The following is a 24,773-nucleotide window of genomic DNA, read 5'->3' as shown; positions in this document are numbered from 1 at the left end:
ACATTAAAATCCCACTACTGTTCCACAGCTCTACATTTTCAACTCTGCACAGATGGAGCTCTGCTGTCTGTTGTAATAACAAGACTGTGACTCTTAAAGCATGATGCATGACAAACTGCATGTTCACCACAATCGCTACACATCACACGCTACAGTTTAGTAAACAAAACGATTGTATTTTATATAAACCTAAATCTACAGCATCTCCCTGCTGATATTTAAAACTTCATGTGAATAAATCATTAGGGCTGATGGTGCGAAAGCCCTATTGTTATTTAAAATGTTACTGTTCATGAATTCCATGTCGAGATGACAGAGGCTATTCATGTGTTTATGTTACAAATTGTGCATACATGTTCATGCTGCTTAAAACTAACACGTTTTCAGCTCTGACTGGTGTAAATTGGAAATATGCATAAATGCTCTTCTGAAAAATCTATGCATATCTAAACACACTTTCAGCCTATTCAAGTAATACATTGTCTATGTAACTAAAATGCCTCATCACACTCATGTACTACATCTTTATTTTTTCTCCGAGCAATCTAAGAGCTTGATTGCCTCCAGTTGGCCCCCCAGACAATGAGAAAGAGAACAAAGTCATACATGCCGACTGTGCAGCGTAAAATGCATCTGAAGATGGGTTTTAACGGTAGGAAAACACTCACAGAAAATGTCAGAATGTGTTTGTGTGTGTGTGTGTGTGTGTGTGTGTGTGTGTGTGTGTGTGTGTGTGTGTGTGTGTGTGTGTGTGTGTGTGTGTGTGTGTGTGTGTGTGTGTGTGTGTGTGTGTGTGTGTGTGTGTGTGTCAATCCTTATTCTGCCTTTGGCAACTCTTTGGTAATAGTTAAAGCTGTTAACAATGGCTTGATGAAAGCAACATATGATACAGAACTTTTGCAGTTCCTAAAACAATTAAAAAATAAATTGTACTTTGCCAAAAAACTGCTTCATCATAACACACCTTAAAGGTTTTGTGTGTTTTAGTGAAAAATGGAGGGGATCCTACGTTGAACAATCCTGACTGTTTTTGCCAATGTTAGTGGAAAAAATAGATTTAGTAGCTGAGTCAGCTATTCCACAAATATATCCCCCAGGTCACACTGTAGCGATAACTGTGAGATAGACACAGGTGCTGGTATAGAACAAATCATTTCCACACATACACACACACACACACACAAAACACGCACGCGCACACACACACACACACACACACGCACGAATGGTCTTGAGGGTATAAAAGAGTCATGGGCAGAAGTCTTCTGTGCATAACGTGTTAGGAGACTGCAAACATGCTCAGGTTTCTTTTGTTGACCTCTCTCGCAGCCCTCGGTAAGAATCGTCTTGTTCTCCTTTGACATTCTGCAAACGCACACACACATGCACACCCATACACACACTTGCACACACCCATGGATACATGATGGTTAACCATTATCCTTCCTGTGTCTTTGCTTTACTCAGTGCTGGCTGAGCTGAAGCCCGAGCCCAGGTACCTGGAGGATGACAGCGCTGAGGAGAGAGTTGTGGGAGGAGAGGTTGCCAGAGCCAACTCCTGGCCCTGGCAGGTACTGTATACTTTGTCTGACTCCACAACAGTTGTGTAGGAGTATTCCGACCCTTTTCTTCAGAAAAAAACACATGGCACAACACGAAATTGCTGTTACAAGTAAAACTCCAAACCTTATGTACAAAAGGTTTTTTTTAGGACTTTGTGGAGTTTTTTGATAGTTTGGTTATGGGACTCATCACCAGTTCATCATTCTTGTTGGTGCATAGTGACCCCAATGAAAATCCCTGCATAGATTTGTGCAACTCCACTTTGAATCGGTCTAATCAGCATCTTAAATATTAAAATCACATTTGTGGATATGCAGGGCCTTTAATCTACAATAATGCATCATGTTTTACAAACTGATCATATGTAAAATCAAAGAAAGTAGAAACTTCAGCTTTTAAATAAATACTGTGGAGGAAGTAAAGTCCAAGTGCCTCAAAATTTTACTTCAGCACAGTATTCAAGCGAATGTCGTATGACTGTTGCTTTAAACCCACGTGTATCACATTTGTTCATCTCTTTGAAAGGCAAAATAGGTCAGAGTAACATTTATTCTGCGTATAGCGACCCACAGAGTTAATTACATATTTTGAAGTGGCACTTGAAATGGCTTTAAGCTTCTTGCACTGCAGTGGTGATGCCAGGGCACACTGGGCATAAAAGGTGAATGGTTTCAGCTTGCTGTAGTTGTAATGTTCTGTGTTGTCGTTTTACCAGATTTCTCTTCAGTACAAATCTGGCAGCAGCTTCTACCACACCTGTGGAGGAACCCTGATCAGGAGAGGATGGGTCATGACCGCTGCTCACTGTGTGGACAGGTGGGAGTTTCATGCATCACAGAATAGCTGCTGAGCCTAAAACCAATGGAGTTATGGGTGAAATAACAGGACATGTGTTCAGACAGAGATGAACATTTACATCATTTTATTTCATAACATTTTCTGGCGACTTCAACCAAGACATAGTTTTACATTTGTCTTGCTGTCTTTCAATCTTCTGTTTCATTTAACTATCAAATGAAATTTCTCCAAAATGTAGCATCCATGTAAAATGTTGATTTTAAACAAATATCCTTGGGTTACTAGAGTTCTAACTGCCAGACAGGATGAGCATGAGTGGAAGAAATAAATATATATATTTTTTTTCATGGCCACAGTTCCAGGACTTGGCGTGTTGTTCTTGGAGATCACAACATCAATTCCCATGAGGGCAAAGAGCAGTACATGAGTGTGAGCCGTGTCCACATCCACCCAAGGTGGAACTCCAACAGCGTTGCTGGAGGGTTAGTTGTTTTGACATGGTTTGACCCACTTCTGCATACAAAAACAACACAGTACACAGCACATGGTAAAAACAGAATGCATTTAGGTTTTGGCAAATGTGAAAAATAAATACAATTTGTCCAAAGTCCTATTTTTAGCATTTAATTCCAACTATGTAGATATGTGATTTTATATGTTAAAATATTTTACAAACTAATAGTACAGTACATATTTTACAATAAATATTTACTAAATTATGAAAACTGTTTTTTCTGATTGGTCCTCAGTCAACATATTACCGTCAACACTGTAAAAACACATGCAATCACACAAAAGTTTGTGACATGAGGGCTTGTTGGTCTGACCCTCAGGTACGACATTGCTCTCCTGCATCTGTCCTCTGATGCTTCCCTGAACAGCAACGTCCAGCTCGGCGCTCTGCCTCCTTCTGGTCAGGTCCTGCCCCACAACAACCACTGCTACATCACCGGATGGGGTCGCACCCAGAGTGAGTCTGACATAACGATGCGTTCACACAATATAATATTCAGTTCCAGTATTTGTATGCAAACGAAAGCCATCTGTGAATAGCATTGACTTTTACAGATACAGCAGTGTATTATTCTGCTACTTCAGGCCTTAGCACAAGTTGTGATAATATATTTTCCATGCTGTCCCAAGCTGGAGGTCAACTGTCTGCTCAGCTGAAGCAGGCCTCCATGCCTGTTGTTGACCACAAGACCTGCACCAGCTATGGATGGTGGGGCAGCACTGTGAAGGACACCATGGTCTGTGCTGGTGGTGCCAGCGAATCTGGCTGTCAGGTGAGACGACTCAGGGCGACAACTTTTGATAAGCAATAAGGGTTTATGCGCAGTGGTATTAACTTTTAATAAACTTTTTTACTAAAGCTTTATAGGTCAGTTATAAACTATTATCAAGTTGGGATTTCTGATGATCTTTGGGTGTTTGGGATGTATGACCACTTGTGGGTAAGAGCTGCAGAAGATCTGGACTACTAATTAATAATTTATTAATAGATTGCTAAAATTATATATTTCATTATTATCAAATTGAATAGAATAAACACTGGCATCATTTGTTGTGCCCCCCCCCCCTTGCAAATTGCTGTAATTAATGGCGTATAAGTACTTAATCAAGCATTAATAAACACTTTCTGAAACAGAATAAAATCGTTAGTTACAACTTAGAAATGTTTACGTAAAAAGTGGGGCCTGTGTCAGGTAGATTCCTCTAACCTCAGATTTTGAGCCCAGTTTCTAAAGTGGAAAACACTGTAAATGACCTGTCAGTGTTCAGTCCCACTCCAACATGACAGAGAGAACTTGAATGTCTCCCACTGAGCTGTGGGCTGACACCCTCCTGTCAAAGAAGCTGTTTTGGAGGACACTTGCGGGATTACTTGCTGCATCAGCAGGGGCATAAGTCAGTTGCAATGATCCAAGCTAGTGCTTAAACTGCACAAAGTGTCAACGTTTTGCGAACTCATGTTCTGCACAAAGTTGCTCCATGGCTGCCTGAGATTAGAAGTGGATATGAGAAGCAAGTGGGAATGAGTTAAATTCACTGGAATATTTGCTACTAACTAAAAAACTGCTCAAAATAAAGCCATCAGTTGTGAATTTTTAGTTTGTATGTGATGTTTTTTCTGAAAACAGGGTGACTCTGGCGGCCCCCTGAACTGCAGTGTAGGCGGCAAGTGGGTCGTCCATGGTGTGACCAGCTTTGTTTCTTCCTCTGGCTGCAATACCTACAGGAAGCCCACCGTCTTCACCCGTGTCTCTGCTTACATCAGCTGGATGAACGGCGTCAGTATTTCACAATCGGTCACATGAATCACACACGCAGTACTTTTCAATGGAGGTTATGCAGTTACAGTATTAGCAGAGGTTTTTTTTTCTGAATCCCATCACATTACAGTACATGCAGTAATGGAAGAATTTCAGAATCATTACCTACAATTATTCCTTTTAAATACACATATTTGTGCAGCATTTTGTTGGTCGATTCTTGACGATAATCACATAATGATGCATTTGTCCTTGCTCTGCTAGATCATGGGTTAAGAAGAGGATTGATCTCCATGGAAACAAAAGAACACTGTGGATTCATCTCCGCTGACTACATCAGAATAAAATGTTCTATAACGAGCAACTGCCTTGCTTCTTCTTCTTTTTTTTCTTTGTATTGTGTGTGGTGCAACAGGCATTGCTCATTAAGATGTTTTAAACCATTAGGAATTGGAGGTGGAAGAGTAGTGCTTTAATAATCTACTGAGACAGCAGTTTTAATGAGCTTTTTGTTATGTGTTGTGAGATTACCTTTTGCTATTAAATTGATTTCAAAACTCAACAGTGAAAATAAAATACTACTGTTAGTGGAGAAGTTGTCATACAGTAAAAATGTTTAATTTTATTCTGAAGGGTGAACAAAACTATGTAATTAGACCAATTTAGAATTTTCAAGACTTCAAATAGGATAACTTCAAATGATGAAAAGACGCTCAAAACATTTAAAGAAACACATTACTCTTTTAATAATTAAGCAGTTGTACAACATGGAAAAGGCTCATAACATATAACATTAATGGTCAAAAGCAATCTGAATTTAAAAAAGATTTAAATAATTCTGCTTTAGAAAAAAACTCTTGGCTTGAAAACTCAGTACCAACAATGTGAGCTGCATATTTTTCATTTATCTATTCATCAGATATGCTACTGAACAAACAATAACAAACTAATAACCTGCATTAGTTTCAGTGGTTGCATATCCAGATGTTATTTGGACACAAGCAATAACCATGATTAACTCAATTGCACTAGTGTGACCGAAATTAAATTAAATTATTATAAATTAGAAAAAGCGTATCCATCTCTAAGTGACAAATTACTGCATGAAAATATTTACATGCAAATATACAGGAAGAAAAAAATCCCTCTCACGGTAAGTCTCTCAAGGGCTTTTATTTATTATTTCATTTATGCTCTACTATCATCAGCACTCCTTTTGGGGGTCATGGGAGGCCATAGTCCCTTCTTGTGTCATTACATCTAGAGCAGATCAAAGTCCCTGTACTGTGCTGTTTATATGCAGGTATTGCTCTGGACTGAGCAAATGCAGAATACATTTATTATACATGCCTAATTGATGACAAAGATTTTTTTTAAATTTGAGAAATCGTTTGACAAAAACTGAATCTTAAAAGTCCTGCACCTGGCATACACAAAGGAAACGAAACACACAAAAATATAATGAAAACATGAAAAACACCAACCTTCACAGTCTATTAATGGCCTTAACTGTAGTCAACAAGCGTGAGACTGAACCCATCTGGGCTACAGAGAAGAGAACAGCCGGTTACCGCTGTGCTTATATCGCTTGATACAGTATGAAGTATACATGCAGAGTGTACGTGAAGAGGCTGTGTTGCCCTGACATACATGCACCAACCAACCAAACTGAAGACAGTCTGCCACTGCACACAGCTCTGACAGCTTGCAGGAAGTAAGTTAGTGTCATTCCTCATTAGTGTACGTAGAGGTTCTACGTATAAGGAAGCTAGAGCAGAGAGATGGGAAGGAAACTCAGTCAATTTTATTTTAGACTGTTAGCTGAGGTACTTCAATATAACCAATATGATGTAGCCTACCTCTTATATCCATTAAAAAATATCATCCCTCCTGAGTCTTTCTTTTTAAAGAAATATACTTTCTCAAAGACAAAAATAGACATGTAAAAGAACAGAATAACAAATACATGCCAATGATACATTCAGAAAAAAACATTTAAAATTCAATCATTAAAAACAGCATCACAAACATCTGCCATTTTTATTAGTAAAGTCAAAAAAGCTGTCCCCCTGGTCAAATTCCTCTTTTTTGAACCACCCAAAACCGTACATGAAAATGTTGTGTTACACTATTAAGACTCTTATAAACTTTTCATAATGCCAACACGTTACTCTTTTGGTCAGGTATTGCAGATATGTACAAGAAACCTGAATTAGGAACCACTGACTGTTCAGGAAATACATAGCACCATGTTTGTGAAGAAAAAAAAGTTGTGTCTCTGCAGAGGTGTGACCATATGGTAGTGATGATGGCTCGACATCCTACAGTAAACACCTGTCATATTGTGCATTTAAGCTACACCAGCTGCATGTTAAACAAATATTTAAGCTTGTTTTCACGGTTGGAGGGAGAGTGAAACTCTTAAGTATGTGAAAAACCTTACATAACATTGGGTTATTATTTCAGACACATAAAGATGTAAATAGCAAACCTCAAAACTGTACTGACTGTTGTGAGTAAATGTAGTTTGTACGTCCACCACTGTTCAATAACAGAATAAATTGTGGCTATATAGTTATATTTTGCAAAGAGAAAAACAGAACAGCAAAGAAGACTGGGAGAATTAATCTGTCCTGAATAAACATACCTCACTGTTAAATCTCAAATCAACAAAACTAAAAAAAAAAAAAATAGCATAAGGAGGATGGGGAGATAGTGGAGGGAGCTTTTGGCAGCATGATTGCATTAGCTTGCATGTATCAGCAAAATGACAGTAGATGTTAAGATGTTATCATTCCTTCATCCTTTACACCAACATGAATATAATTGGATTTTACTAGACGCAGAGCAGTGATTTTTAGGCACGAAATAAATATGCACATGACTTTAGGGCATTGCTCGAACTCACGCTATTGTAACTGAGCGTCCTTGGTTCGTGTAACGGGGCACTTATAAGAATATAATAAGTGGAGTCGGGAGACAAGACATTACATTCAGCCCACAGCTTCTCTCCTTATTTTTCGTACTCGCTCTCTTGACCAGAGGCGGGAGTTGCCCTGCCTCTACGGCAACCCTAAGGGGACACATCATCTCCAATGCAAACAGTAAACATGAGACAGTCTGTTACACTGTTTCATTTCAGTGACAGCCCAGCAAGCCACATCTGTTTATGACGACTGTGATGTAGCTTAAAGCTCCAGAAGAAGTTAGTATGTGGCCCTTCAATTAAGACTGTCTAGTCAGCTCCAGCTTTCCGAAGTCAAGTATGTCAACCTGAAAGCGTCTGACTTTGGCGGCACTGATCTTTAACTATAGCAAGAAGGGCACTCAGAGAGCGCAAACTTCCTCCGAGGCCATCAGTCCATTCTTCTATAAGATGGAAATCTGCAACCGCAAGCACTTTCTATGTCTGGGAACATTTATAATCGTGCTGATTTTACAATTGCGGCAGTTCCAGTTCCCTCCAATAAAACCGATGTCCCTTGGTGGTGTACTGGCCATTAGGCATAACAGGACAAATCCCGATTGGTCACCACAATCCATACAGTTTTTACTGGCCCTGTGTCTCTTTACTGGCCCTCTCCGTGTGGTTGTCATTCAGGGTGCATACGAGAACGTGCTGTGGGTGATCCAGTCTCTGCAGATAAATCCAGAGCTGAATTTCTTTCTCAGTGCTCCATAACATCTGCTTACTGTATTACATCTGAGCAAGTATGTGTGTCCCAGAGGATTACTGGTGCCTCTGAATGTGGATTGCGGTGTAGTGTCAATGTATGTCTGGCCTGAATGTTACAGCAATTTACTGGATTTTAAAATGCACAGTAGGACAAGTGCCCTATCTCGCAATGTTAATGAAAATTAAAAATATTTTGTGGATCTGCAACCTGATTTGGAGCTACATCATTTAATGGGCCCTTCCTTGGCCTCACCAAGTTTCATAAAAATCAGGCGGTGAGTTTTTCATCAATCCTCCTAACAGACAACATCGAGGTGGTGAAGTGAATTACAATAAAAACTATTCAAGGTAAACTGTTGATTAACTTCCAGAAAAAATTTCTACTTTTTAAATGCACTGTTTTGAAAGAAACTCTAAGTGCTGTTTAATATTCTATAAATCTTTTATTGCTTAACAAAACATACTTCAGTGCCTCTGTAACTATTTGAAAAATCTCAGCACATCACTTTGAGAAATCCAGTTAAACCAATAGTAAATTCTTACAGCTAATCAGCACAGAATTATTGAATAACTAAATTTTTTTAACCACTTTCTCGGTTGGTGGAACTAAGTCAAAAGGTCAGAGTATCTGTAATATCTCTACAAGAAGGTTATGTTCCTTATTTTAATGAGAAACAGTTAACTTGTGAGACTAATTAAAATGCATCGGGCATTTCTTTTCTGCTTGATTAATGATATTCTTGTGATGAAAATTGTTCACCTCTTAATTTAACACACTGTCAGGGGTAAGTTAATGTGAACAAAGACTCTGTCTAATATTCTCAGAAGATATCTCACAGACTGTACAAGCTTCATACTGTTACAAAAAGTTTTGATTTAGATTTCTGTTTAACCTGTTGGGTTCCCACAGGGCAGATTGTGTTCCCCAACAACCACTGCTAAATCAATATCTAGACTTCCATTTAGATTAATAAATTATCACTAGTTTCAGGGCATTAAAGTGGTACAAACTAGCAGAAAATATCTAATAAAGTTTTGGCAGTGGGTTGGAATTGGTTGGAGCATTTGCTGGTTGATTATCTATTGTTTTCGGAGATTATTAGAAAGTAAGTTCTTAAATTCTGTCAGAAAACTAAATTTTGGATATTTCGATAAAGTATCTTTCAGCTAAATGTGTCATTTGAATCTTTGCAGTTTCACAGGTATTTTTTTATTGTAAAAAATAATGGTTTAAGTATTTTTTTTTTAACTGATATAAGACCAGAATAAATTTAATTGGACTAAATTAACTTCGCTGCTCCTTGAGCCTCACTGCCACCAGCATGAGTAAAAATATCAACATCAGTTTCAACAAACAACTTGCTCTCTATCAGATGACACTGCCTAAATGGCAGCACAAATTACAACCTGAAACATGATCAAAATAAAAGCATGCAGTTATAATATTTATTCATTGCTTTCTCCCATTCTTATTGTCCTCAAAGGAGTAGTCAACTCTAAAATGTGGTAAAGCTTGTGGGGTTAAATTACATTCCAGCTGCAGCTCTTTGAGGTATTTTTTTTGTTTTGTTTTTATTGTTCTGGTTTTATTAACTCCCCTAAATGGCAAAAAGTTCAAATCCTCCTCAAAAATAAATGTCTGCCTGCCATATTGATAAGGAGGACTAATTTATTTTGTGCAGGAACTGCCTTGGGTCCAGAAACTATTATTGTGGAAAGCAATACAAAAAAAGTATCACCCATTCAGAAAGCACAAACTGATTCTTCACTCTGTCTTTCTCTAAGGCAGAAAAGACCACAGGCATCCACAAGGTAGTGACTGCCACCATATGGTCGATTTTATTGAATGCTTTTGAGAAAACTAAGAACACTAGTCTAGACCGTCACCGGTTCTACTCCCATCAGTAGCTCACATAATCGATAAAACAATGGGCAGTAGATTTTTTTTCTTTAATCATTCAAACTGCTGAAGGTCAAAATTTGTGCCACGTCTGCTCATGATTCGGTGCACTCCTAGGCTTTACCATGCTGATGTCACATTGGACTATCCGACCAAAATTTTAAATTAAGTTTTATTAATAGTCTGGGGGCTTGTCTGCCCAACAGATAGTAATACTTCCAGTGTTTCTGCTGTGGAGAAGTCAGGACAACCAGGGTTTGTTCAGGTGGCAGCTGTCCTTTTGAATGTCAGGTCAGTCTATACCAGTCTTATATAAGCTCTTTGTTGCTCAGTAATGCTCTCTTCCAGCAGAGATCTGTTCAGTACAGCTGATCCTGTGCTGGTTCACCAATTATGGTTCCAGACTTCAACGGGTACACAGTGCCATCTGGTGCATTCAAGAGAAACTAAAGCACATGTGCACTGTTGCTGCAACCGGCAGAGGCCCGCTGTATTTGCCGACATGTCAGCCTTTACAGAACCAGCTGCACGAACCAGGTCAGTAAAGGGACAATCCGTCAATACTGATTAACTCTACATTTATAAATAAAGCATTGCTAAGCAGAGTGAAGTCCTTTAAAATGAGCTGGCCCGAGTCAGCATACATTACTTATGTCCTCCGTAGCCACAGGGGATGTTTCTTATTGCATTACGTTTTCAGTTTGTCCCCTAATAATAAAATAATTGTGCAACAAAAATTCCTGGAGTAATGGCATTTAAAGCAGTTTAGTGGAGGCTGTGTAATATTTAATAGGAAATCTCTGACACTATGAAGCACTGACTACCTTAAGAAAATCAAACTATGAGTGGAAGCTAAAACATGCTTAAATGGAAGGATACAGTCAAAATATTTATACTTTTTGGAATTTTTAGTTTATGCAGTGACAATGAATTATAAATACTGTGACACTTTCTATCATCATGTATTCCTGTAAAAGGAATCCAGTGCAATTATTTACAGCTGAAGAACATCATGTATACAATACATGCAGCATTATATTTATTGGGCTTATACATATCATTTCCTTATCTACCTTTTCCAAACATTATTTAAAGGTTTTAACAAGACACAACAGCCCAAGAAAAATAGATCAGCGTAAAATGTATTGTTGTAAGTCATGAGAAACACTTTATGTATTGTAAAAGCATCTTTTGAGTTCATCATAACAATACAGAGAGTATTGTTTCCATGTAAAAGTACATGAATATTACACCTCATGAACACTGTGGACAGACTGATGTATTACAGTAACGTTGATTGGAAGCTGTTGGGCTGCTTAGTGTTGTCATGAACCTGCAAATGTTCTACTTTATACTCATGTGCTATTATTTTTATTCTGCTCATTTCCTATATTGTATATTCCTTCCTGCTTTATATTCTATTTGCATGTTTATACAATTTCCCTTTCCCTTTTCACTGATATTTTGATTGCCTGTAGTTTTGTATAGTTAATTGATTTAATCATGTTTCTAAACTTGATAGATTGCACAAATGCCCTGACGTAACAGTTTTTAAAGACATCACAGCATGCCCTCGATGGTGTCCAGCTTCTGGGTACGCTCAGCGTCACCGTGCTGCGTTTCCTGCCGACTGTAGTCCTGCCCGTAATCTTTCAGCACCTTCACCACCTCTTCATGTCCAAACTGCATGGCCTCATCGACAGGTAGGTTCCCCCACCTGTACACAATGGAGACAAAATAATGGAGGAGAGTTTTCAGCAGTGCACAAGTATGTACTCAATGTAGTTGTGGTTTGAGATAATTGTACAGTTTCAAATAAGTGCAACAAATATTTCACTTTCATTAAAACATGTTTTTAAGATGAGGTACTCCCACTAAGGGAGTGAATATGCTTGGAAGTATATCATCAAAAGGATCACGCATAACACAAATGACAAAGAAAACAGAACCACAGGTTAAAATACTTGATCATGATCAAATGTATAAGAAACGGTAAAGAAAATAAAAACTAAACTAAAGGATACAAAGAAGTTAACGATGTTGATCTCACCTGTCCTCTACAAATGGATCCACTTTGCACGTTTCAGTGAGGAACTTCACTACATCTATGTGACCTGAAAACAAGCAACATTTCAATATCCTGTCAGGTCCAATCACCGTTTTCACTTTTGGTGTCAGAAAGCAATATGACAGCACAAACCCTTTGAAATTATACCTCCCACAACTTGCAAGGTATTCATTATTTACAGGTTTATCTATTAGCATGACAAACTGCGGGTGTAGAAAAAAAAATAAAAAGCTGCTTAAAATACAAACTTCATGACGAAAAAAAACAGATGTATGATTATTTCCTCCAGTTGCAATTAAGCTCAGAATCATTTTTAGTCGAGCAAAGCTTTGCCTTCATTTTGGAAGAAAACAGTTATTCCTCCCATTTTTTTCTTGGAGACAAATAACTTGCTTGTGAGTTGGTTTTTTTGAAAAATGTTACTGGTGAAGACATGTCAGTGGAACATTAAAATCTGTGCTGTGAATAAACTTAGATCACAACAAAACACAAATAATCCACCATATGGTGCTCTGTAAGGGTTTATGAGCTGATTGATTAGCGGTTTTTATAATACGAGCCAGAAGTACTCAACCTCTATAGTTAATAATGACAATAAACTATGTAAAAACTAACTTTGCACTAATTACAGCTGTGAGCATGAAGACAAACAATTTAACAAGTGTAAATATTTACTAGATGAACAAATAATCGTATTTTTCTAGATGGCGGTACAGAGCAGAAAAACTGTTTTTTTTTTACTGACTGACTGACTACTTGATTAACAAGGTGAGCATGAAGCAACATCTAATTGTCAACATACAAATGCAAAGAAGATACCATTACTCTTTCAACTAAGTTTGACAGAAGTCTGTTGGTGTAAGATAACAGTGGTTAATGTCGAACAATAGTAGTTCAGGATCAACATCTATAACCCTCCACATGCTGTCATTTCAGATCTGCAGTAAGTATGCCGGAGCCTGCAGTGACTGTTGGGCTATCATTAGAATAACTGCAGTTTACATTTAGAGCAGTTTTACATCTGTGTTGTCTGGGTCAAAGTCAAAAATAGTGCCAGCTGATCACTACAACCCCCACTGCCGTTAGATTACCGTTGTCAGTGAGGTCACGTTAATAATTTGTTTGTCATGCAACTAATCCAAAGATGTGTAAAAGATTGAATTACTTTTGATACCTGAAATTAATGCATGTGGATTTTAAAGCAAGATAGATTCATCAGCCGAGTGCTCAATTGTTGAGCCATCCATCCATCCAACCATTATCTATACCCGCTTTATCCTGAACAGGGTCAACGAGGAGCTGGAGTCTACCCCAGCTGACTTTGGATGAAGGCAGGGGGTTGCCAGTCCATGACAGGGCCAACACAGAAAGGCAGACAGAAACAGACATGCATGCTCTCAGCGAGGGCAATTTAGAACCACCAGTTAACCTAACATGCATGTTTTTGGTATGGTGGGTGGAGGCCGGAGTACCCAGAGAACATTCAAACGCCACACAGAAAGGCCCCCGCCTCAGCTAAGGTTCGGGCCCAGAACCTTAAAGTGAGGTGACAGTGCAAAACACTGCATCACCATGTAGGTTGAATTGTGGAAACAAAACAAAAAAAGACAAATGACAATGTATTAGATGGTTAAAGAAAATACAAGGAACACAGAGTCTGAACCAGTGGAGCTCACCTTCTGCTGCAGCAATATGTAGTGCTGTTCGTGAATCATAGTCTTTCAGATCCATGTCCATGGATGATAGTGCAAATCTACAGCAAAAAAAAAAGAAGTCATTTTAACAGTTCACTAATACTTTTCTACAAACATTTTAGGTATAGAACTACAAGAAATACTAAGACATACACTGTATAAGCATTGTTTTTAGGCACAAGGGCTATTCAGCTGGTTGATATCTGCAACCTCACTGCTTGCTGGCACTAAATCCTACACACTGCTCCTTTAAATGTGATCTATTGACTTCCAGCTGGGAAACTTTGTTGCATCCTCCCATGCTACTCAGTTCATTATCAAATAACAGCTGAATGCCTTATGTTGTATCTTATAATCATCTCTGTGCACTATTTGGATATGCTATCTTCTTTTTTTTAATAGAATACTTAATATGGTAACTCGGCTAGAAAAATGTGACACATTAAAAGGAAAATGCTGAATAATGCTGCTGCTGCTTCTGTACTGGACATGATGGGTCAAGTGATGGGAATCATAAATTTCAAACCACATAGAAATCCATGCTGAGCATCACTTAAGCAGTTCACTACACTTTACTACTGTACTTCACACTGAATACTGTTTAATTATTCCCACCTGGCGTAAACATTTATTACATAGGTCAAACCGTAATCAAGGCTTCATGTACTGTACCTTCTCAGAGCCGACACATCTCCACTGTAGGCGGCGAACATCAAGTTGAAAACAGCCTTGTTCTGTGATTACATGAAAGAAATATGAACACATGCTCACGGCAGTTGTTAAACCAAACCGAAGACGAGCAGCTCACCCTGTCTTCTCCATCCTGCCTGCGGGGGTCTTGCTTCTTCACAAAGTGCCGCAAATTGTCGTAATTGTGAAAATTAAAAAGCGACACGAGCTCCTAAAGAAAAGGTACAGTGTAGTTATATAGTTACGGGAAGAAACACTTCAATCATTCATTAATGCAGAAAGAACTTTAATGTAAACATTGTTGTTTTTTTTTTATCAGATCAGCACAAACAACGATTCAAAAGAAGACACTCAAGTCACTGGGTTGTAAAATCTGAAGCTGCTAGATTGTACCATACTGATCTGATTTTATCACTTGTTACCTGCAGAATAACTCTGCTCCAGTAAACATTGTCACCACAAGATATTCTCTGTAACGCAGCTCCAGATGGTACATCCCGGAGATATTTATGATTTTAATCTAAACTTTCAGATGTCTGGCTTTGACAGAATGCCCATCGTTGAATTTATTTGTCCAATTAAACCGGTTATTGTTGTAATCATCATCATGTTTCCTCAGCAATTAAAGCCACTTGTATAAGATTTGAAAGTTTAAATTCAAACTTTGGTGCCAGTTGTTGGCAATATCAAAAAGACTCTGTGGCAAAACATACTGTATACGAATTATTTAATGTTATAATCACATAAAAAGCATTTACTTCTGCACCACAAACAGTCTACATGCAAAGACACAAAAGTCTTGCTCTTGCCTGGCAGAAGTGAATTCCCCGCACGCTGTTTCCAACTCTGTCCAGTGGAGGAGACCAACACATCATTCCCATGACGTTGGGGATCACCAGTAGTATTGCACCAGATACCCCTGATTTTGCAGGCAGGCCCACCTGGGAGATAAGAGCAAGAGGCTGGCTGTGAGATCTGTTTCAGGCAGACAGGTGAGTGTTATCTCTGTTGTGTCAGAGGGGCGGTGTGATGATGCTGTCACATCCCAACATTACTCACATGGAAAGCCATCTGTCCAGAGAAGTCGTACATGCCACACGAGTGCATGAGGCTCAAAGTATTTCGCACTGCCTCGGCGCTCAGGACACGCTCGCCTGTGATTGGACAGATCCCTCCGTTGGCCAGGGTGGCAGCCATGACACTTCCTGACTCGCAGGTCACCTCGATGGAGCAAAGCTGAAAAACATACGAGGGTCAGTTTATTACTGATACTATTTTTATTGTGGCCAAGTCAATATCAGGCGATACAAGAACAAAAAAAGACTGTTTAATGATGGCAAAGCAGCTTACTTGGAAGTAGAAGTCGAGGGCATCGATCATATCCGCTTCCGGAGGAAAACACTGGTGAATGAAATATGATCATCATGACGTGATTGACTTAATGCTGGAGATGAATTTTAAACCAGGCTCAAAGACAGTCTGGCTGTTTGATGATGGTCGGAAAATAAATCTATAAAAGATTAAGATGTATTTTGTGGCTGGAGAAACTTTAAGAATGTTGATTTTATGAAACTCATTCAACAAACAAAAACAAAATATGATGAAAACAATATAATAATAAAGCATTGCTTCTTTTGGTTCCTGAAAAAAACCCGACATATTCAAGTTAACTGGAAAAGTAACTGCGAAAACAACATTTTAATTGTCTCTCTGTTAGCTTATCATTGCTGTTTATAGCTGAAACAATGACTCCGTTAGTCAGTTAAAAATGAAATTAAACTACTTTGACAATGAGGTGATTGTGAATGAAGGTTGTTCTTAGTTTTTGCACACCAAAAAAATCATTCTTTGGTTTCAGCTTCACTGTGCATGCTTATTGTTTTTGGCTTTTGGACTGTTGGTTAGAAAAGCAAGACTCTAGAAAATGGATCCTTGTGGTGTTCAGGAAATTGTTCTTCAAAGGTGTCTTGATATTCTACAGACGAATCAATACAAAAACCTGTTAGCTGCAATTATGCAAGCAATTTACATAAACATGTTCCAAAAACATAAATGTGTTTGCAAAAACTCAGTTGGACATGCCTATATTAACACCTGCATCTACAAGCTGCATCTCAAACTGCTGGAACAGAAAATAAAAAGTGTTCATCATCCCACGCATTTTAACTCTGCTCAAAATGTTCTGTAACTGACCTTCTTCTCTTTCATGTAGTATCCAATGGCAAAATTTCTGTCGCCTGTTTCTTTTTCTGACTGGAACCTGAGACAGAAAAGCAGAAGAGGTCAATACTGAAACATCAATAATGCAAAGGGGCAGTGGACATGCATTTTTTTTTTTTTACTAACACAGTAACTCTTTAATCTTAGACATGCTAAACAGAGATATATAAAAGCAAAAATAATCTAAATCTATTTTGCAGTACACTCACGTGGCATTGCTGAATCCGACATATTCTTGGCCAGCCATCTTTTTCACAAAATCCACAAACTAGGGAAACAAAAAACAACATTTGTGTGCAGTGCAGTACATCTCTGACCACAGATATAATCATGCAACATTTTTCATATTTATGATCTTAACAGAGAAGCAAGTCTGAGGCACACTACTTACATAGTCAAACTTCTCTGCCTTATTTGAGCAAGGCTGAAAGCAAAGAGAGTAATTTTCTTGTTTAAAAATGCTGATTGTAATTGACAATCATTCAGCTCCCACAATCATGATCTACAACTAATGACACAGTGTGAAAAATACATAAATTTATCAGTGATTACATAATTTACTATCCCATTATCAGCGGGTACAACAAGAGGAACGATACGGTGATCAGAAACAGCAGACATCAGGCAGAGTTCAAAGAATATTTCACAAAACAAGACCACAGACACCAGTTTCCTATTAATCCTGTTTTTTTCTGAGTAATGCTAAGACAAATATTGACTATTAGCAGAAAATGAGTTATATTTAGTATTATTATTTAATATTTCTCAAAATATTAATGTTTAGAAGTTATATCAATATATTTCTACTGTTGTTTTATGACATCCCCAAGGCCATGTTGTCACTACAGCAACAGACTCACTCCACTAAACAAGACTAGTTAATATGCTGGACATTATGGGTTCATACGTGGTTCATCATTAAACCCAAGTCACTCCTTTTCATTAAAACAGATGTTTGCCTGTATCTTACTGAATGTGCCAACTCAACTATTACAGATCATGTTCATCTGTTTACCTTCATAAGAGAGCTGATCAATATGGCTCCAGCATTCACCATGGGGTTGTGGGGCTTATCTGGGAGAAAGGACAACGAGATGAAACACAAAGTTGACAAGGAGTTTTGTTGTAAATAATGGCTTTGTGAAAGGGTCTTCAATCAGTCAATTGATTTTGATCAACATCTTTATAATCTAATTAAACATATCATATTAGTCAAAGTAAGACTGAATATAAACAAAAACATGAATCACAAACAAATTAATGCACAAAAGATGATTCTGTACAGTCACAAAGGGACCCAAAATATTTATCTGGATTGTGAATGAAACATAATCTGAACATTTTACAGTGCTCATCCATATCAAAAATAGTAATGACTACATCATAATCGAGAGCTGCAGATCCATTTTAAATGTGTTTTAAATCTATAAATGTGTAAAAAAACAACATTTGAGAAATAGGACCCCGCAATTCTTTGTTTTTGACTCGATAACTCAAATGTTTGCCTCGTTATCAAACAGTTGCTGTCTGATTTTGACTAATTATTTCTGCACCAGAGCTTGCATTCATATTTAATTGTTCTCCGAGGAAACAACTGGCCTGAACTTGACAGTATTTCTGAGAGACGGGAAACAGTTTTAACATCCAAGTTGTGTGTCAAAGATAATACGTACAATACTTGCTTAAAAGAGATGTAATGAAAATATCATTAAATAACACTTGTTGGAGGAACATATAATCCATCCAGTCGCATCTATGCAGGATTAAAGGAAACAAAGAAGAGGCACGTAATCTGTCAGGCCAGGTGTACCTACTCATATCTAGTAGACATATTTTCCTGATGATTTGAGCAATGAATGCCATTTCCACACTGATTGTTGGCTGATAGGAACCTTTACAATCCGACGGGGAGGTGATGAGGCCTCACAAACCTTCATCGTCAAGCGAGAGCACGTTGAACTTGAGTCCACTGGGTTCCATGCCAACATAGCGGTGAACCTTCTCTGTTCCCGCCCCATGGACAGCGATGGCATACTGCAGGGGCTTCACACATGACTGCAGGCAGAAGGGCAGCTTGGTGTCGCCTACTGAGTGTCTGAAGAAAGCAGACCAAATAGACCTTTAAAGACTGCAGAATCTTCTAAAATGCACCATGTTGGAGCCGGCCCCAATTAAATCAAGTCTGAACAGCACAAATAATTGAAAGTTAATTTATTGACATTGGCAACAGCAGTTCACTGTTGTGGAGCTGTTGATTATATCACATGGTCTCTGTGAGAATCACTAGAAAAATCTAATTAATTTAAACTTTTGGATGGATGAGAATTCCATGAAGTTTTCACAAAAAGAAACTTCAACATTTATTTTAATGACAGCTGGGAAATCTCCATCTGCCGAGAAAGACATGATACGATTGAAAGCTCCAGACTATTTCAACAATAACAAGTCTGTGGTTCCTACCTCTGGCCGTCAACTGTGCACAAAGACACACCCCACAGTTCTGGGCTAAACTTGGCCAGCTGGGGAATGTAGTCTGCAACCTGCAGCCACAAAACACAAGAGATACACAGTAAGTGTCATTAATGAGAGGAAGGAAATTATTTTTAATGAACAGGAAGATGGAGCTTGAATTTAGAGAAAACAAGCAACAACAAAAGATTACCTTCCCATCACTTATGTTTTGCACCGTTTTGTAGATTTCATTTATCTTTTGTGAAAACACATCAAACTCAGGGATGATAAACCTCTTTCTGAAGGCCTGGATCAACAGGACAATGTTTCCACCAACACACCTGAGAGAAAAACAACATAATGCAGAGTTACTCAGGAGCACGTACTGAAAATGAAATGCTTTTATTGTGTCCGTGTGTGTCTGTAGCCCCCAGTGTAAGTGGATAGCAGCAGCTGCTGGCCATCAGTCTCAGGGACAGGCCTCTCCTTCGGATAGTATGACAGGAAATAAAGCTGACATGTCCTGACACATGCTCTCGAACACTGACATGTCTTGGACAATCAGTGAAAAGGAGGATTTTATAGCATGTAGCACAATTTATGACTTTATGTCTTTGCACATGTTAGCCGTTAGTGTTTAATAGCTTCTTTTATCAAGCAATATGTAAATTATCAGGGACTACTGTAAACTACTGAGTAAATGTTTCTTTTTATGCTTATTTCCATTATTATTTTTGGTAGTTTTTACTTAAAGGTTACTACCAGTTAGCAATCTTTGTTACATCTGAGTTACATTTTTATGATCAAATTAAACAATTTATTTCATTTTTACTAATTTCAATAATATGAAGGATAGGGCTGAGGGGTTAAAAATGTCACAACCACCTTTGCAGCTTCATGAAAGTAAATAAAAGCCAAAAACCAGACTCAAAATTACCGTAGAATTTAAATCAACATATTTTGGACAGTCTCCAAAAATATTTATAAATCCTTTGTATTAAATTTAATTACATAAATAAGTAATGTGTGGAAGATAAGAAAAGAAAAAGGAATGACAATGGGAGAGACAAATACGCAGGAAGTCACAACAAATCCATCTATTAAAATGGGTTGTTGTTGGAAGGTCAGACTAAAATTAGTTCGGTCTCATGCCTGCACCTGCCTCATGCCTGGTGGTGAATGGAAAATCAAACACTGTTGGACTGTCAGTGTGGTCTAATCTGAGAGGCAGTAAAGAGACACAGGACTTCCAAAAACAGGCAACAGTAATTGCTGGAAAAATAAATAGTTTTACATTTTCTGTCGATGGGCATTTTTAGCTATTAGAGTTTCTCAAAAGTTACTCTGTGTTAATTCCTGCGTTTGATTTGCTTTTTTCTGTCTTAAACACCCCAGTTAGTGTATAAATTGTATATTAATATTGAGAGGATTTGTCAAAGTTGCAAAAGAAATAAATCACAGCGTAGCATCTGGGGTACAGCGTCAGTGTTTAAGAGATGAAACATCTCACCTATCAGACTTAAAATACAGCATACTGCACTTTGGAAAAACACCATAAAATACCAAGAGTAGATGACAAAAGAAGGAAATGACTTTGATTCGGCCATTCAAAAACATTAACTTTATTCTTCTTCAACCACCGTTGTCTGAATGCATGATCCACTTTCTCTTGAAATTCTGTTCACCCCCAGATGTCCTCACATCTGTATTTAGAATTCACTGGTATATTTCAGAATTCACTGTTCCAGTAATGATGTCAAGCTATCCTGGTCCAAATGCAGAAAAACAGGCCCAAACCATGATGCTACCACCACCAGGCTTCACAGATAGGATAAGGTTATTGTGCTGGACTGAAGCATTTTCATTTCTCTAAACGTAAAGCTTCTCATTTAAAAAGACCTATAACCGTCTCATCCGTCCGCAAAACATTCCTTCAATAACCATCTGGCTTGTTAACGTGATCTTTGACAAACTGCAGACGGGCAGCAGAACTCTTTTTGGCAGAGCAGTAGCTCTCTCCTTGAATTCCTGCCATGCACACCTTTGTCGTTCAGTGATCTCCTGATGGTGGACTGATAAACATTACCATTAGACAAGAGAAAAGAGGACTTTTAGTTTCTAAAAAGTTACCCTGGGTTCCTTTGTGACACAGCGAACTATTCAACGTGTTGCTCTTGAAGTAGTCTTTGTATGTTGACCACTCCTAGGGACACTAACAATAGTCTTAAATTTCCTAAAATTGTACAGTCTTTCAAACTGTTTATAATAACCTTTTGCAGATGACTTGCATCGACAAATCTTTTTCTGAGCTCCTCAGAAATCTTCATTTATGACATGATACAGCTCAGTTTTTGTTACATTCCTGTTCTTTAAATGAAACAGGATGTCCCCTCACACCTGATTATCATGCCACTGATTGAAAACATCTGACTTTAATTTAATCTTCAATTTAACTACTAATCATTCAGGGTGAATATACATTTGCCACTCAGAAATGTGTAATATTGGTTCATTTACCTCAATAAATAAAAGCCCTTGTATAATAACTTAATCTCATCTTTTCAATTAGATTCTCTATCTACTTTATTCCTGTGACGTGACAAAATGCACTTCACAAAAAAATAAAATAAAATAAAAATAAAATAAGCCCGCTGTCTCGGTTGTCTTATATTTTCATGATGTTGCTTGTTTTGATTACAGTGAAGCAGATTAGTGAAGACATTATTAATTGTGTGATTAAATTGCTAAGCACTTTTCCATGAATAACCACCACACCATCTATCAGGAGCCGTCCCTTTCTCACCTGTGGAAAAGGTCTCTGTCCATCATCACCTCACCAACAGACTCCCGTCTAAGTTTCTCCATGCACTCTCTCAGCCGAGGGTCCGATGGATGAAGGCCCGTTTTTTTCAGGGCCTACAATCGAGACATTAGGGTCATCCTTGCTGTCATTGCACGCAGCAAATACAGCAAAATACAGTGTGTACGCTGTTACAATAGTGCATAGTGGTATATAATCAGTGCTTACTGCAATAAAGTACGAGATGGGCACTTGCTCTTTTCCTTCTGTGATGGTGTCAAAAAGCATGTTTTCCACTCCAGAACTGTGGGACTTTGAATGTGGGTTCCTGGTGAAGTGAAGAGTAAAATCTCGAAAAGAGAAAAAGCAATCATACTGGTGTGCGATTCACATACAAAAGATGACATCTACTTCAGGAAAAGTAATGTAAAAGCTTTAAAAACAACAGGCTAAATTGCCACCCATCTTTGTCGTTGATGCAAACATGCAAGTAAACTGAACAACTAAAACAAGGAACAATTAAAAGTCGGTGCCAATATTGAAAAGTCAAAGGGAAGAAATATAGAGGGTTGTGCTGTTTTAAAGTCTTAGGACCGTTTCCTTTTTCAGTGGCGCACCTGCAGTCTACAGGGCTACAGGTGATATGGAGTCGCTTTAAACCTCTCATGCTCGTGCTGATTGCCTCGAGTATTACACATGCTGCTTGACTGACGCAACTGATATGACCACATTTTAGGTGAGCAATTGCTCAATCGCCTGTATTTCCCCATACGCCCACATTACACCCAATGCCTGCTGCACATGTACAAATATTTAGATAGGGGATCTTTTCCAAAACAACTATGACAACTCATTGAACAGCGTGGAGGCTTCCTGCATAACTGAAAAGATAAGGCAGGAAGCTGTTGACACTCATCGGTTTGTCACACTTACATTTTGAGATGGAAGTGATCCACGTGTGTGGACGTTTGTCGCTGCGACGCAGTTGTTGATTCTGTGCTCAGACAACATGCTGGCTGGATGAGGAAAAGCTTCTTCTTCGCAGTACTTGTGTTTTTGACGATTAGTTGTGCGGAGTTTGACAGACGCAGCGCTCTCAGACAGTGCATGGCTGCGACTAACGACAGCCACCAACCCGCCCTGACGCTTTGATTTGGCAAAAGAACTCGGCAGATAAAGTTGGCTGGTCGTCTCTCAGCTGCGTGCCAGATCACTGACTCTGCAAAGTGTCAGGCTGAAGTTGTGCTGCCTTCAGGTGTCGTCTGAAATGTTGGCCTTTTAGTCATGATTAGCAGTGCTCGTGTAAAATCAGCAAATTGAATGTAGCTAGATTTTGTTTTTATTGTTATAAACATTATTTATTTTCCCTGATATTTAGCACTTTTTTTTTTACTCTGTGCCAAGTTACACATTTATTTGTGTGATTTTCAGCCTTTTTCATTCTACTTACCTCCACTTGCCTGTCAGATAGATTTAACGATCCCTCTCATCTTCAAATGTGTTCATCTGTTTAAAAAAGTGGATATTGTACAAATAATTTGTTCTCCAGATGAACTGTCAAGGCTTAGGTCCGTTAGGTCTGCTATGTTTTTATTCTTTTAAACGACTGTATTTTTTTTTTAATGTTTTTATTATAGCCTGCATTTTATATACAATCCATACAATTTACCCATTAATCTTAACTAAAATTATATTTATAAAGTATTTTTTGTAGCTATTGTTACCATTTCTGGACTACTTTCAGCTAATTATTTCAACCATTCAACCTCTACTTTTATAAACTACTCATTTAATGATCATTATGTTTGGTGACCAACTTCAACTGTTTATCCATAGGTTATTTTTATGTTGCATTTTTTTTTGTTTTGTTTATCCCTTTAGTTAACAATTTGATCAGTTACCCATACTTTTTGCAGGCTATTTCAATCATTTATTCACTCTATGATCATTCCTACTCTGTTGTAATCAATCATGCATTCCTTTTGGTTGTTTATTTCAACTGCTTAACCATTCAGATTCACTAAAATCTTTAATTCAATTGTAATTTTTGTTTTTTCAGATTAGTTGAGCAAATTTTTCACATACCCTACTCTAAAACCCTTTGAGGTGGGAAATCATTGAACTACTTGTCTAAAAATGTTAATATTTGAAAATAAATGTATAATTTACATAAATAAAAAGTGCATATATTCAAAAACTTTAAAATGTGCCGCAAGTTGTAAAAAATAAACAACAAAAACAGTAACCTAAAAGTAGGGAAGAAATCTACAAAGGGCATTTAAAAGCAACTGGGTCTGCCAGTCAAGTCCCAGGCACAAGACTTGACTGGCAGGTATAGTAGCCAGTTAAATTCTAGAAATCTATTTTGTTAAAAGTAAAGTGTATCTATAGACCATATGTGTGTACAAGGAGATTTAATTTAGCAGTTTGAATTATGAATAAAATAGGCCCAATTAGAGTGTACAACTTAACTATATTTTGTAACGTTGAAATCCAATGAATCCCTCCCACCTGTCATTAACTCACCTGTGACCTGTTGAAATAACACATTTTCAGCCATCCAGCTTCTCACTTTATTATTGTGGTCACCACAAGCTGAGTACAGTACATTTATACAGACAATTCAATGCTAACGAACTG

The 24,773-nt window shown here is 38.0% G+C and overlaps 2 protein-coding genes across 4 annotated transcripts; one reads left to right on the top strand and one right to left on the bottom strand.

The window, feature by feature from the left end:
• The first annotated feature begins 1,284 nt into the window (after positions 1 to 1,284).
• Positions 1,285 to 4,998, top strand: LOC138616353 (elastase-1-like). Of its 2 annotated transcripts, none has more exons than XM_069690597.1 (8): positions 1,285 to 1,335; positions 1,468 to 1,571; positions 2,279 to 2,379; positions 2,718 to 2,843; positions 3,195 to 3,331; positions 3,505 to 3,611; positions 4,503 to 4,652; positions 4,899 to 4,998. In XM_069690597.1, exons 1-8 carry the CDS (start codon positions 1,296 to 1,298, stop codon positions 4,908 to 4,910), a joined length of 777 nt encoding a protein of 258 aa, XP_069546698.1. In that variant the 5' UTR covers positions 1,285 to 1,295; the 3' UTR covers positions 4,911 to 4,998. The 2 variants fall into 2 exon arrangements, with proteins under 2 accessions (XP_069546698.1, XP_069546697.1); XM_069690596.1 differs by having other exon boundaries at positions 3,505 to 3,647.
• Positions 4,999 to 11,099: 6,101 nt separating this feature from the next.
• Positions 11,100 to 23,327, bottom strand: gls2b (glutaminase 2b (liver, mitochondrial)). Of its 2 annotated transcripts, none has more exons than XM_069691049.1 (18): positions 23,067 to 23,327; positions 22,362 to 22,461; positions 22,137 to 22,249; positions 19,545 to 19,674; positions 19,343 to 19,422; positions 18,814 to 18,977; positions 17,898 to 17,956; positions 17,274 to 17,306; positions 17,092 to 17,150; positions 16,856 to 16,922; positions 16,013 to 16,063; positions 15,722 to 15,898; positions 15,472 to 15,603; positions 14,781 to 14,873; positions 14,645 to 14,706; positions 13,955 to 14,031; positions 12,261 to 12,324; positions 11,100 to 11,927 (listed from the first exon to the last, which is right to left on the bottom strand). In XM_069691049.1, the coding sequence occupies exons 1-18, from the start codon at positions 23,240 to 23,242 to the stop codon at positions 11,771 to 11,773; spliced, it is 1,794 nt and encodes a 597-aa protein (XP_069547150.1). In that variant the 5' UTR covers positions 23,243 to 23,327; the 3' UTR covers positions 11,100 to 11,770. The 2 variants fall into 2 exon arrangements, with proteins under 2 accessions (XP_069547150.1, XP_069547151.1); XM_069691050.1 differs by having other exon boundaries at positions 22,362 to 22,483; positions 23,067 to 23,152.
• Between the last annotated feature and the right edge of the window lie 1,446 nt (positions 23,328 to 24,773).

This window comes from Brachyistius frenatus, unplaced genomic scaffold (genome assembly GCF_029030835.1).
Source record: "Brachyistius frenatus isolate BFR_SWC_R1_liver_20210118 unplaced genomic scaffold, ASM2903083v1 Contig_10, whole genome shotgun sequence".
NCBI lineage: Eukaryota > Metazoa > Chordata > Actinopteri > Embiotocidae > Brachyistius > Brachyistius frenatus.
The sequence above is the reverse complement of the archived record's forward strand: the minus strand, read 5'-3'. Positions and strand labels throughout refer to the sequence as shown.

Excerpts from the sequence above, each read along its gene's own strand:
- gls2b (XM_069691049.1), bottom strand. The coding sequence starts at position 23,242 with ATGCACTGTCTGAGAGCGCTGCGTCTGTCAAACTCCGCACAACTAATC. Across the intron at positions 22,462-23,066 it reads GATCACTTCCATCTCAAAAT|GAACCCACATTCAAAGTCCC; the intron begins GTAAGTGTGACA and ends TCACTTCACCAG. Across the intron at positions 17,307-17,897 it reads TGATCAGCTCTCTTATGAAG|CCTTGCTCAAATAAGGCAGA; the intron begins GTAAACAGATGA and ends CTTTGCTTTCAG.
- LOC138616353 (XM_069690596.1), top strand. The coding sequence starts at position 1,296 with ATGCTCAGGTTTCTTTTGTTGACCTCTCTCGCAGCCCTCG. Across the intron at positions 2,380-2,717 it reads GCTGCTCACTGTGTGGACAG|TTCCAGGACTTGGCGTGTTG; the intron begins GTGGGAGTTTCA and ends TCATGGCCACAG. Across the intron at positions 3,648-4,502 it reads CCAGCGAATCTGGCTGTCAG|GGTGACTCTGGCGGCCCCCT; the intron begins GTGAGACGACTC and ends TTCTGAAAACAG.